The sequence below is a fragment of the Phalacrocorax aristotelis genome, chromosome 4, assembly GCF_949628215.1.
Source record: "Phalacrocorax aristotelis chromosome 4, bGulAri2.1, whole genome shotgun sequence".
Classification (NCBI taxonomy): domain Eukaryota; kingdom Metazoa; phylum Chordata; class Aves; order Suliformes; family Phalacrocoracidae; genus Phalacrocorax; species Phalacrocorax aristotelis.
The window spans coordinates 36,129,254-36,143,694 of NC_134279.1; the positions used below are offsets into that span (position 1 = coordinate 36,129,254).

Consider the following 14,441-nt stretch of genomic DNA (forward strand, 5'->3'; position numbering starts at 1 on the left):
TGCTGGGTAACACTGGGCAAATCATGATGCTTCCTGTGTGTCTCCTTACCTGTAAAATTGGGATAATTACATCTGTTATTCTGTTACCCTACATTAATGTTCGAGACCAAGAATTGAGAGGTTTTTTGGGTGTTGTTTTTCCTATGTCGCACTTTAAATTATTGAATGTTACGTATTTCTTGCCATCATATTTTCTCCCTCCTCTTCCCTAAAACAACCAAACCAACCAAACAAAACAAAACACCCACCCAAAAAAACCCAAACAACCTTGTATAGAAAATTGTCAATTCCATTCAATTCTTTGTATTCACCAGGGTGGGATTTTTTATTTCCCTTGGTCTGTTTAGTGGTTTAAATAATTTCAGAGACCAGTCGAATGAAGTATAGTCTTTACTGATTCAACATGGGCTTTTCTAGGTGTCTTACAGCTACTGTACTTCTAAGTTTTGTACACTATCAGTATTAAAGTTGCTGATCTCTGGTAACAGAGCTTGTCTCTTAATCCTTTTTTTTTTAAATAACGGGGTTATGTTTGAAGCTTCCTGATGATAAGGAATCTGTTCAAACTCCCATGAACTTTTACAAATGTCACTTAAGAGTTCACTGGTTTCTTTGCTGACTTCTTCAAAACTTTGTGGATTTATGTTATACAAACTGTGTTCATCTAACCTTTGCTGTTAACCAGTTCGGTTGTATGTTCAGCACATTGTTCCCACTAGCACCCAAAAATAATTAATTTCAGGGATGGACTGATTTTTAAGAATGTACGAAGGTCCTGGAGGTCATTGACTTTAATGAGAATGGTAATGTTCACCACCTTTCTAGAACACACTTGCTTTTCCAAGGGGCTGTATCTCCTTCACTCCTCTTTTTTGTGTTATTTTTGGGCTAGTAAAGTGTCCCAGAGACGCAAATTTCCAACCTCCTGTGAGAGAGGGATGGGGCAGGTAGCCTTTTTATTAAGGGTCTATTTTAATTTTCGGGTACTTTTAATTTTTAAGTCATTACTTTTGCTCAAATTCTCTGTAAATAAAATAAAAGCCTTTTAACTGGGAAAGCAGGTATCTAGATTTCATCCACATAACCCTGAAAATTCTGCCCTGCTACTGTAATTACCAGTGTGTGCCTCTTACTATGAGCTATTTGATCGCTTTCTGTATATTACTCTTGTGAGAATGTGAAGAGGAGGAATATTTTCATTTACAGACATCTCTATAATTTTGTGGTATACTGCTTTTCTTTTTGCTATGCTTCATAATTTTCTATTCATTCTGTCTTTTTGTTCTTGTTCTGGTCTGAAGATCTTTCATATCTTTCTGTTACTTGATTATAACTTTTCTGTGTATAATTTATTAACATGTGAAATTGTCCTTAATAGGTGTGATTATTCCTGTTGCCTACTTCCCTTCATCTCTGAGGCTTCCAGCACAGTCTGTTCTTCCTGCTTTGTCTGCCTTTCTACAAATCCAGCATGTAGGATGTATTTGCATGTCTTCACCATCATGCTGTGTGTGCTGTTGTAGCTAAACTAAGCTAGAATTAGCAATCATTTTTCTTCTGAATTTACCTCTTTAATTGTAGTCCTCTAATACTTTCAGCTTCTTTTTACTTTAACCATTTCCGCTAGTGTCCTTCCCCACTTCTATCTGTTTACTGTTGGTATCTGTTGTTATATCTGCGCTCCTTCACTGGACAATAAAATGCATCTTTTTATTTTGGTTGAGCAGTTTGTTCAGTGCTTTTTCTTGTGTATGTTTCTGGAGAAACAGCTAGGTATGTTCTAACTCCTTGATCAGTTTTATTTAATCAGTCATTACCATAAAATTCTGGTATGTTGTGATTCATTTTTCTTTTGGCTTTCCCTTTGTATTTACAGGGTTTTTCCAATGTTTTTCACATTCTAGGCACAACATAGGCTTTCCCATTGTAGAATGTTCCTCTGAAGGAGACTTTATTCTTTCCAAGCCGCCAGACACAGGGGGAGTAATCTCTTTTGGCACTGTAGCTGAACAGTTAGTGTATGAATTGGGCAATCCTCAGCGCTACCTTTTACCAGATGTCACGTGTGACTTTTCCGAAGTTTCCATCACCGAAGTTCCAGGTTAGTTCTCTTACATGTTAAGAGATCTGTGTCAATGAACAGGGTTATAAAACTAAAGCAGTTGCTTTAATTTCCACGTTCTCTCTGCCTATTTCTTGTTAAATCAGTTCCTCAGAGTGTGATACTGTACTAAACTGATTTTTTTAAGGACTTTGGCTAGAAATTCTTTAGAAATTTTAAACATGCTCTTATTTAACTTGCTGGCTGACTAATTCAAATCTTTGACTTTCGCTTTACTTTTTAAGGCACGCCTTGTACCTACCAAGTCTTCAAACTATGTATTCTGTGTCAGTAACATTGAGACAGCTCCACTGTTATTTCAGTGGTTTTTTTAAACTGCAGCTGACTTCCTTTGCTCAAATAAATGTACCTTTTGTACATGTTTTGTCACGTGGCATTTGAAATGTTAGTAACAATGGAAAGCTGTGTCTTTCAAAGCACTACCTGGTAATGGTGGTTTTCTTAGACATTTAATTGGATCATGTTAAGCGATAGAAGCATGCTTAGGTACAGGATTTTCACCAGAGAACCTGTATTCAAGAAAGTCCATATTTTATCCTTCAAACTTTGAGCAGCCAGTAGCCTAGAGATGGATATATAACGTATGTTCTGGATTTACCTTTAAAAGCAAAAAAACCCAGGCTTAACAGATTTGAAGATCTGTAGGTTGGATAAGACAGCTTGGAAAAATGTTTAGCTACAGTCATTTGAAGTTTGTTTCTTACTGCATCTGTTTTATATATCCTTTTTCATTCTAATGGAACTTATCTGTGACAGTAGGCTAAGTGTTTTTATAAAAGTCGAACGACTGAAATCTCAAAAACTTGCTGTGATAAAACTCAAATGTTTTTGATGCTACAGTGTTTTTGCTTCAAATGTAAAACTGCTGTAAAATTGTACAGTGAACCTTCTGCTCATGCACGTAATCAAGTGGCAGTCTGATAAGGCCAGCTTGCTGCTCTTAGCCACTTGTCTTTAAAAAAAAAAACCCAACAAAAAAAACCAAACAAAAAAACCCCCTAACCTTCCTATGAACTTCTGGCTTGCAAATGACCCAATATGACATGTTTGAACTTAAAATGAACTTTCACATCTTTCACATGAACTTTCAGTTAGCCCTCTTAGAAATATAACAGATGGAAAATGGGCAGATTTCATAAATATTTTTAGTCTGAAGTGCTTTGACACGTACACCAGTAAAACCAGGCAAGCTATCTATTTTTGCTGTTTACATTGCTGATTTTATTGTCCTGCTGGATTACTTGCAGTGTTTGAACTGAGAGGTGTTTCTGGTTTTCTTTTTGTCAATGGATGATATTTGTTTTGAGGGTTTTTTTTCTTTGTATTACTCCTTCACTTGGAAGATAAAACTCTACCAGATAGATATTCATCCTGACTCTAGGTATATTGTTATGTACTGAGAGAACTAAATTAACCGTATGTCAATCTGGCAGAGAAAGTGATGATAGTATTTGAGTGGCATGTGAAACTTCTGCTAGTCACATTCACTTTTTCAGATATGTTCCAATTTGATCTCTTCTGAGTATTTGTGTAAAGCTTTGAACTGCTTCCTAAATGTTTGCAAGGACAGGTTAGGTACAAGTGAGCTAAAGTATAGTTCTGTCTGTCTGACATAAGGTCCAGATCCTGCACTGCTAGTTTCCAAGGAGTTGCACCTATTGATTTTTCTCCAGTTCAGGCTTGAACCTGGTGCCCTGACAGCTATTTTCTCCAGTTTCTTTTTGGCATTAATATTCTTAATACTGAACGTGGTAGTTGCCCTGGAACATATATTCAGACTGTTCTGTTTCTGTTACTAACAAGAAGGCTAAAGTTAAGTTATCCCTTCACTTACTAAGCTATCGGCAAATAAGATCTCACTGGTTTCTCATCTTTCTTGTTTTGTTTCCTTACCGAGTGAGGGACTGTAGCCAGTCCAGCCAACTACAGTAAATTGTATGCTCTCTGTGTGTGCAATAAGTGGCTGTTAAGTGGAAAATAACTGTTGGGTCTGAAGTCCTAAGGCTGCTTTCTGTGTTAAGTATGTTTTAAGTACATGAATAAACATTTCAAGCATTCTATTAAAAGGCTCACTGAAGTCATAAATTTAGTCACCAAATTGCTGTTTATGTTTCTAAGGCAGGGAGGACTGTTTTGTGAAAGGTTCTCTCTTCTGTGGCGGTAGAGCTTTCAATTATTTGCTTTTTAATTAAGTGCATTTGATTAATATGCATCACAAAACATATCTTTGAAGTTATATTGAAGAAGCTTAAATATTGATTTTTATTTATTTATTTTTTAAAACCACTGTAGGTTTTGACGGCGGGGCAGTGAAAGTGCACGGAGCAAAAGGATTGCCTCCTTCAATGTTTTACAAGGTATTATCTCTTTCTGTGGAGTGTAAAGTATTTTTGATTTACAAAACTTTATATTTTTGAGAAAATAAGAAATATTTTCTGCCAAAAACTGTTACCACTTTAAACTCCTCATCCTCCCTTCCCCGAGAGTAAAACAAAGGGGGAAAATTAAAAATGATAAATCTTGTTTGATACATAAAAACATGTTTTTGTGTGTAACAGGCATATCCACAAACCTCCAGAGAAGGCTGGGATGGTTCTTTTGTAGTAGTAGTAATAATAAGTCTTAAAACATCTTAGCCTGCTAGCACTTTTTTACTTGTTGATTTTATACTGGCATGTTAATTTTGTTCTATTTAATTGTGAAATTTATCTGCTAATTAGTTTTCAAAAGGTAAGTAATGAGTAACTACATCTATCAAGAAAGCAATTAAGAATGGGACTGATAGTCTCCTGAAATATTCCGTTGAAAGAAAAACACACTTCTAGTAAAATCTGTGAAGTTTCATGTTTGGTACTGTAGTCTTCTAGTGGTTTCCATTCCCAGTCCCTGAATGGATGCTAAGGTAATACAGTCCTGGTGAAGCACCAGTAGGGCTGGATCCTTTTCTTGTTTAGTGGCAAAACTGGCTTTTACAGAAGCAAGGTTGAGATCAGAAATTAACTGCTTAGCACAGCCATATCAAAAGTGAGTTAACCTAAGCAGGGGATCGTGCTAGTATTCCTGTTTTTAATAATATAATGTATGAGCATAACTTTTCTTTGAAACTTTTTACTGCATTTTTTAAATATTTCTGACACCTTTAAAACCAATTTTACGTAAGATAGAGTTTCAGTTTTTAAAGACACAGTATTTCAAAAATAAGTAATAATATCAAAGCAGGTGTCGTTTTGGTTAGTTGTAAAATCAGAATAAAAGAGCTCTCTAAAAGCTCAATAATTGAAGCATACTGACAAAGCTTATTTAGCACTGAGTAGTATACCACAGGTCACTTTTCTCATGCCCTTAGTTAGTTTTTTACATCTGTCAGTGTTCTAGTGTCACGTTCATATCAGCTTTATGAAATAGGGGTTTGGTATTTCAAAAGTATCACAGGAGTGTAATCTGAACATGAAATTTTCTGAACTTTCACCTAATATAATGTAGCATTGATTTTTATTTTATTTTTTTGACAGGCAGCCTGCAATTTCACTACAATATTGTCATCTTTTTGCATTTCCTCAGAACTTTAATTATTAAAATCATATAGTCATTAAGGTTGGAAAAGACCTCTAGGATCATCAAGTACAACCATCAACCCAACGCCACCATGTCTCCTAAACCATACTCTGAAGTGCCACGTCAACATGCTTTTTGAACACCTCCAGGGACGGTGACTCTACCACCTCTCTGGGCAGGCTGTTCCAGTGCCTGACCACTCTTTCAGTAAAGAAATTTTTCCTAATACCCAATCTAAACCTCCCCTGGCACAGCTTGAAGCCATTTCCTCTCATCCTATCACTAGTAACTTCGGAGAAGAGACCAACACCCACCTCACTATAGCCTCCTTTCAGGTAGTTGTAGAGAGCCAGAAGGTCTCCCCTCAGCCTCCTCTTCTCCAGACTAAACTCAAGCTTCCTCAGCCGCTCCTCATAAGACCTGCTCTCCAGACCCTTCACCGCCTGCTTTGCCCTTCCCTGGACACGCTCTAGCGCCTCAATGTCCCTCTTGTAGTGAGGGGCCCAAAAACTGAACACAGGATTCAAGGTGTGGCCTCACCAGTGCCGAGTACAGGGGCACGATCACTTCCCTACTCCTGCTGGCCACACTATTCCTGATACAAGCCAGGATGCCTTCTTGGCCAACTGAGCACGCTGCTGGCTCATGTTCAGCCGGCTGTCAACCAGCACCCCCAGATCCTTTTTCACTGGATTAATGATAAAATCATTAAGGATTTTCTCTGTGCTCCTACAAAGAGTCAGTGGTAAATCTGGAGCTGGGGCAATCCCAGTACAAAAGTATTGATAAAATGCTTTATAAAATGGTTTTCCACCAACTGCTTTTTATAGTAACTAAAATCTCAGTAGGCATGTGTTTGCACTTGAATAAGCTTAGCTCCTTGTAGCACTTTGAACATGGAAATAGGCTCCTAAACTCTTGGTAGTTTTATGAATTCCAGTTTTCATCTTAAATCTTTTTTCCATTAAATATTATTACTTTGTTTGCACACTGATAATTAATTGAGATTATCAAATTACCAGACTCCTGATGGTGATGCTGCAGGGAAAGAGGTTGTAGTTTAAAGGCATCTGTTAAAGCTGATCTTTTTTTTTCACCCACATATTAGTTCAAGTGTTCTAGTTACATAATGCTGGAACACTAAATTTCCTTCCTCTGAGTGATCTGTGTCTGCATTATCTGTATCTGGGAATAAGTGTGAGTTTTTTATTCTGAAAATATGGTTTTTGTCGTGTTTGAAACAACAAGAAAAAATAATAATAATAAATTTTAAACCCCCTTATTTTTACTTTACTGCTATGTAAAAAAGACAATCTGTCATTCTCTTTTGTTTAGTCCATTTCATGGTTCATCCACTAAAAATCTCAAACCTCAGTTATGTCCTTTCACCATCTTATCTGAGAAGTTTTGAGAAGTCATTTCTTTTGTTCACCAGGGCTCAGTGATGGGGCCAGTCTTTTTTAATATCTTTACCAATGATCTGGATGAGGGGATTGAGTGCACCCTCAGTAAGTTTGCAGACAGCACCAAGTTTGGCAGGAGAGTTGACATGCTCGAGGTTAGGAAGGCTCTGCAGAGGGACCTGGACAGGCTGGATCGATGGGCTGAGGCCAATTGTAGGAGATTCAACAAGGCTCAGGGCTGGGTCCTGCACTTGGGTCATAACAACCCCATGCAACACTCCAGCCTTGGGGAGGAGTGGCTGGGGGGCTGCCTGGAGGAAAAGGACCTGGGGGTGCTGGTTGACAGCCAGCTGAACATGAGCCAGCAGCGTGCCCAGGTGGCCAAGAAGGCATCCTGGCTTGTATCAGGAATAGTGTGGCCAGCAGGAGTAGGGAAGTGATCGTGCCCTGTACTCGGCACTGGTGAGGCCACACCTTGAATCCTGTGTTCAGTTTTTGGGCCCCTCACTACAAGAGGGACATTGAGGCGCTAGAGCGTGTCCAGGGAAGGGCAAAGCAGGCGGTGAAGGGTCTGGAGAGCAGGTCTTATGAGGAGCGGCTGAGGAAGCTTGAGTTTAGTCTGGAGAAGAGGAGGCTGAGGGGAGACCTTCTGGCTCTCTACAACTACCTGAAAGGAGGCTATAGTGAGGTGGGTGTTGGTCTCTTCTCCGAAGTTACTAGTGATAGGATGAGAGGAAATGGCTTCAAGCTGTGCCAGGGGAGGTTTAGATTGGGTATTAGGAAAAATTTCTTTACTGAAAGAGTGGTCAGGCACTGGAACAGCCTGCCCAGAGAGGTGGTGGAGTCACCGTCCCTGGAGGTGTTCAAAAAGCATGTTGACGTGGCACTTCAGAGTATGGTTTAGGAGACATGGTGGCGTTGGGTTGATGGTTGTACTTGATGATCCTAGAGGTCTTTTCCAACCTTAATGACTATATGATTCTATGTCTTAAGTAGGACATTTGGAATGTATGTGTTTAGGAATATTTTTAATATATCTTACATTTTGTCTATTAAACACTGTAATGAGATTCTAAAATATGTAAGTTACATTCCTGTGAGAGATTTCTGTTTTTTGAAACTGTTTAATTGGCTGTCAGTGATGAATGGGCGTATGCTTTGCACACGTGTTTTAGAAGTAATTTTTAGGAAATGAATTTAGTGTGTTTAACTTGGCTAGGAAGTGACTAAATGGGCATTTTATCAAGCTAGAAGTATTTTAAGGGTGTGTTACATCATTCATAACTTTACAGTAAGCGTAGAGGAAGATTAATTGCTGCATTAAAGGTGAAGTGTGGTTAGTAAAGCAATGATAAGAGAAAGTGAGATATAAGGTAAAATTTAGGGAAAATGATGAGAAATAGCTTCTCAAAAGACATAGCTGAAACCCTTTTTTGGGGGCATTTAAATGTAGATTGGGTGAAGTATTTGAAAAGTTACTGTAGGAAAAGCATTTCTAGTTTTAGAGAGTTATGCTGAATGTCTTAACAGGTTCTTAAGTTTCTGCTTTTGTTTTTAGGTTAGATAACAAATGTTGAAAATGCTCATCTGGCTTAGTTTAGATGTATCTATTAAAGCTTTTCTACCATTTATGGTCATTACTTGAACTGTATTAGAGCTCTGTTAAACACCTGTAGCACTGGAACTCTAGTAAGATGCTTGTTAGTTAAATGTTTGCATGTATAACATGTTCTTTCATGTGTGCATGTGATGTTTTTTCACATTTACTTTAATACTTCTGGAAAACATATGTCTGATCTATTTCACTGTGATAGATTATTCAGCTTTTCATCACCAGAATGTGTACTATGCACTAAAAGAAATAAGCACAGGAAAATTTAAGGATGACAATGAGAAGTGATTCAGAGTTTGAGTTTTGCAGATTTGAATCTTCCTCCAATAGAATTTTGAATTTTAAATAATGGAGTAAATTTTTGTGGTGATGATTACGGTTTCTTGCTATTCTGCTTCTGCTAAATGTATGGATAATGACTGTCAGGGAGTGATTTACAGCATATTGGTACTGAATACCATGTAATTTTATAATTCCTTTACTCCTAGGTAAATGCCACTTACCTTGATGGCTTCAGAGCTACTGCTGTCTGTGCAGTGGGAGGTCCAAAGGCAGTAGAAAAAGGAAGACGCACTGCAGAAAGTATTCTGCAAAGGTTAGTATTTGAGTCTTGGAAGGGGTATTGGCTTTTTCTTTTCAGAGATGGTGAAAATAGAACTGTGATATACGATGGCAACCATATTAACCTTGTAAGAACCCTGGAAGATTATAATCTTCCAGTTACAAGTACATTGCAAGACTTATGTAGCCTGTTTAGGAAATGTGTTTTCAACATATAACTGCACTTCAGCCAAGTCTGGCAGAGCAAGAAAGGTTTCAGATATTGCTGAAAACAGAGGGCTGGATAGTGGAGAGAAACCCAAATTAACGAGGGAAAAGCTGTGATTCCGGTTAAAATTTATTAGGTGCCAGAGAGAAACCCATGTGAAACTAGTTCTCACTGATTTTTCACAGAACTTCTTTCTGTAAAGAAAATCTTACTGCTATGCAGGCAGTTGACCAAGTTTGTGTTTTAAATAAAATTATCTTAGTACCTTGTAAAATGTGACTAATGATTTTGTTTGCTAGAACAATTTTACAATTGTAAAACAGACTGATAAACCTTTAGTCATATTGTCATGCCTGTATGTTTGGGCAAGGAGGGATTCTTCTTAAATATAATCCCATATCCTCACGGAAGTCTCTGAGCATTTACTCCAATAGCCCCATTCTTTCCAGTTATGATATCTATCTCTTTGTGCCATGTTTTATATATAACTTACCCCCCATCCTATTATAGACCCACGCAGCAAGTACACTAGGAAAAACACCTGTCAGAAATGCAAGGTTTACTGTGGACATGGAGCGACTTATTGCTCATGTGCCCATGTACGGCGCTGTGATGAAGGAGCTCTGTGACCTCCCTCAAGGGATGTAGCAGATGAGTGGGCTGAAACAGGATTTGTAATTAAGCTATGGAATAACTTTCTACAGAGTGGTGTGAATGCTAAAGTGTACGTGTCTAAGAGCTACTGAGAAAATCAATAGGGGGGGAGGGGGGGAACCCCAAGCCTTCAAGAGCTGTTAAATACAAAGACTTAAGGATTTAGAAGTCCCCAAAAAGCAATCGTTTTGGAAGCTAGGTGATTATTTTGGAAATAGAATGCTATATTTTCCCTTTTATGTTTGCTCTTGGACATTATTTCAGACCAGACTACATGAATCTGATAGAATCATAGAATAGTTTGGGTTGGAAGGGACATTTTAAAGGCCGTCTAGTCCAACCCCCCCTGCAGTGAGCAGGGACATCTTGCACTAGATTAAGTTGCTCAGAGCCCTGTCCAACCTGACCTTGAATGATTCCAGGGATGGGGCATCTGCCACCTCTCTGGGCAGCCTGTTCCAGTGCCTCACCACCCTTGCTGTAAAACATCTCCTCCTTCCATCTAGTCTGAATCTACCCTCTTTTAGTTTAAAACCATCAGCCCTTGTTCTGTTGCTACAGGCCCTATTAAAAAGTGTGTTCCCAATTAAGATTATGAAAATAAAATCTGTTGTTACATGTGAAAGATATTAATCCCTTGAGGTAATTTTATCTTTGCTGATTATTTTATTTTCTGTAAACATGCACAACCCAGTAATTATTCAATTAAGCAAGTGAAAATACAGAACATTCCCCTGTTACTAAGCTTTAACCAATAGGAATCCTGCGCACACATCAACAAGTACATATTCTGAACTATATTTCTTTAGGAAGCTCTGACTTTCCACTAAGTCCTGTTGCATAAGAACGTTACAAGGAGATGATCTTTCAGATAGCCAGGTTCCAGTCCATTCTAGATAAAATTCAGCCCATTAGTCTAATGGTGACAAGTACAGAATAAGGTGCACAAATATAAGGTGCTTCAGTTGTACAAGTCAAGTTAGTTGGCAGCCTAAGACATCAAGCAGCTTTGGCAGCTTGTGATATGACTTCTTTCACTTCTTTCTTGCATGCTTCTGCTTTATTTGTTTGTTAATTTTTGAAAGCAGGAGAGATTTGGCAGCATGTGTGTGGAGAAGTCTTTTTGGAGTAGTCTTTGGTGTCCTTTTATTTTTTGATGGTTCTCTGTTGCATTGCAAAGACACATGAAAGAGCTAAAAATTGTCCACAGAATGTATTTTGAACTCTAGTATCTCTAACTGTAATGTTTGTAGGTAAATAATTTAAAATAACTTACTACAGACACGGTTTGCAAATTTAGGTACCTTAAGTCAAGTACCTGTCTGTGGTCATGAAAATCAAGATGGCCTCATTTGTGATACATGGCCCACCTTCATCTCTTTACAACAGTTAGAAAATTACATTTTGTATTTTAAGTTCTGTACACTCTTGACACAATATGCTTTTGGTGGAAATATCCTTATAGAAAGAGTTTGAGGGATTTCAGTGCCAGACTGGACAGGCACAAGTGATAAAGAAACATTCTCTTTAAAAACTTTATCTACTTTTTGGCATTTGAGTCTTGTATTTATTAATCCCAAATAAATACCTTTAAGGTTTGAATAAAAGTTCCTTCTTCAGTTTGATTTTTATTTTTTCTTCATTGGTGCTTGTGATGTGATGAGATAGTTTCATGTATTTATTGGTAGTTCACAATGCCTTGTAGCAGAGTCGGAGTTAAGAACTGTATTACCAGAATGAAACACAGCAAGACTGCATATACTGTAATTACATTTCAAGCTGTCTTTGTTTTAAAGATAAAAGTAAGAGCTGAAATCCATGTATTTGTCTTTGCCTGTCATCTTTCAAATAATTTGAATAAACAAAAAGCTCAGTTTGAAACCTAGGGATAAATTCAGAGGCATAAATTCCTTGTGTGTAATTGCTTGATTTGTAGTGTTCAGATATATTTGTTTAGTGTAAAGTATTCATAGCCCAGTTTACACGACAGAGCTAACTCCTGTGGACCACACAGGGCTACTTCAGATAATAATTTTGAGGCAGTTTACTAATAAAAAAAATCATTTGTTGCAGGACTCGTCTTATTTTCAGTCAGCTTGGGTATGAAGATTACAGTGCAGTTAACATACAGGTTTTAGGGTCTGAAGATACATATGGACCTCATGCTAGAAGGAGTATAGATGGTGTAAGTATTCAGTGGAGTGTTCTTAAACTTTTACTGACCTGTTTTAATCTCTCCATATTGTTATCTTTACCACAACTTTAAAGGAAGTCGTTATCATCTTGGGAATTTCACCCCATCGTCTTGCAAAGAATTCAGTGTGTCACTACTTAGTGTACAAAATTAACACTGACAGGATCTTTGCAGTATTGGGTCTTCCAGGAGCATTGATACGAAATCTTACAAAAATGTTGTAGTCTGTTTTGATGTTGTTCATCTGAAGAAGTACTTCTTAAACAAGTTCTTATGATGTAGACATACTGCATTTGATAGAACTCTAAAAGACCACATTATAAAGGTTGTTGAGTCAGGAAATGGCAGAATTTTTGTTGCCTGTGCAACTTTAAAACTGTCTGTGAGTACTGTTTTCAAAATAATCTTCAATTATATAATCCTGAATTGTATTCTGGGACTTGTTAAATCCATACGTAAGAATACGAATGGTGGCCATAGCCACTATGGCTGTGATATGCATGGTCTGTTTTCCTAATACGGGATATGAAAGCCCTTTTTAAAGGAAGAAGACTGTAAATCTTGCACTTCTGCACTTATGTGCACTTTAAATATTTAGACATTTTAGTTTGTTCCAAAACAGTAGTATGTAATTCTTCTTTGTCTATGGTAGTCTTGCAAAACTCTTAAGGTACACGTGGCAAAACTCAGCTCTGTGAGTTTGATCTTAAGAGTGCCAACACTTAAAATAGCTGACAGTTTGTATGTACAGGAAACAAGGACGTGATGTGGAGAAAGACAGTTAACTTCTTACTATAGTAAATTAAGCATTCTTAGAAATTGGACAAGTTGTATCTGCAGCTGTTAATTTTAGTGCTTGAACTTCAGTTTCATTCTGCACAGCAGCAAGAGTTGCCTCATTGAACTAGCTTTATAATGTGGTCTTTTTCCTTTCAGGACCATAAAACCTGTGATGTTAAGTGTGCTGCTGAGATTGCAGAATCAAAATTTTGAAACACAGGAACAGATGTTCCAGATGTTGAACTTGTCTGTGTTCTGTTCTTACCAGCACCTTATGATTATGCATTGTAATACACTCTTTAATTAAATTGCTACACGGAAAGTTTTCTGTCCCATTGTATAGAGTGAATGATTATTTGAAAAAGAGCAGTTTCTCCTTCCTTTATTGTTCCGTTTGCCTTGCTTACGGTACATTAAATAAATTTTCCAAATAGAATTTAGTATTTTTAGTATTTTCTATATTTCCTCAGCCTCAATTCCTACATCTTAAAAGTAAATATAGCGTTATCTCCATTATATGTATTGGAAGCACATGCCTGAAATAGGATGTGAGAGCTGAGGCTGAAATACAAGAAATCACTCTATTGCCTTTCACCTGGTTCCTCCAACAGTTCTGAAGAAACTAACCAGAGGAGTTTGGAAAGCAGCTCCAGAAGCTTGAGGAAAAAGGGTGGAGAGTGGGGTTTGCTTTTCCATTTTAAAAAACAAAGTCCTAGAATCCAAAGGAAAATACCTGCCCTTTGGGGCTGCTGGTAGGAATAATGTAGTCTCTTAAGCGCTCTTTCCTACTACATCTTTCCATGCAAGATTAGACATGGTTATTTGGGTTGCAAGTAACAGTGCTCAAAACCACAGCCATGTTATGTTATGTTAGGCAGTATATTAACACATAAGGAAACCGGTTCCTGCTTTGAAGATTCTGCCATCTCAATTTAAAGAGGAGAAGCAAATAGTTACATGAATACCAAGACAGGATAAGTTGGACAATATTTGGAACTCAGTCTGGTGTAGCTGGATGTAGATGTCTCGTGTAGCTGGACAAACTCTAACAGAGGTCTGTCAAGCTGGATGCAAAGGTTTGCATTTGCAACTCTGAAATCACTGTATATCCCAGGCTTATGTAGGCCTGTATGCTGTAGTCTGAGCTGCTCTGTGGAGGCGTATTGACTGTTCCTGGCAACACAACTTATCCTTGAGAAATCAAGAAAGGCTTGCTTCCTTTCTCACTCTTCCCCACCTGTTTACATGGTGGTTGGTGGCACTCTGATAACTTGCTTTGTCAGTAGCAGCCCAGCATGAGCAAGAAAGGGACCTGAATCAGTACCGAGTAACCCTAGTGGTGTTTAATACCT

The 14,441-nt window shown here is 37.9% G+C and overlaps 1 protein-coding gene across 1 annotated transcript in view; it reads left to right on the top strand.

Annotated features, from left to right (window-relative positions):
* Nucleotides 1-14,441, top strand: part of LOC142056347 (uncharacterized) — a 65,987-nt gene that overhangs the window by 17,029 nt on the left and 34,517 nt on the right. Inside the window, exons 9-12 of the mRNA XM_075090984.1 lie at nucleotides 1,905-2,101; nucleotides 4,415-4,479; nucleotides 9,181-9,287; nucleotides 12,189-12,300. Coding sequence (XP_074947085.1) covers nucleotides 1,905-2,101; nucleotides 4,415-4,479; nucleotides 9,181-9,287; nucleotides 12,189-12,300 — 481 coding nt within the window. The remainder of the gene's footprint in view (nucleotides 1-1,904; nucleotides 2,102-4,414; nucleotides 4,480-9,180; nucleotides 9,288-12,188; nucleotides 12,301-14,441) is intronic.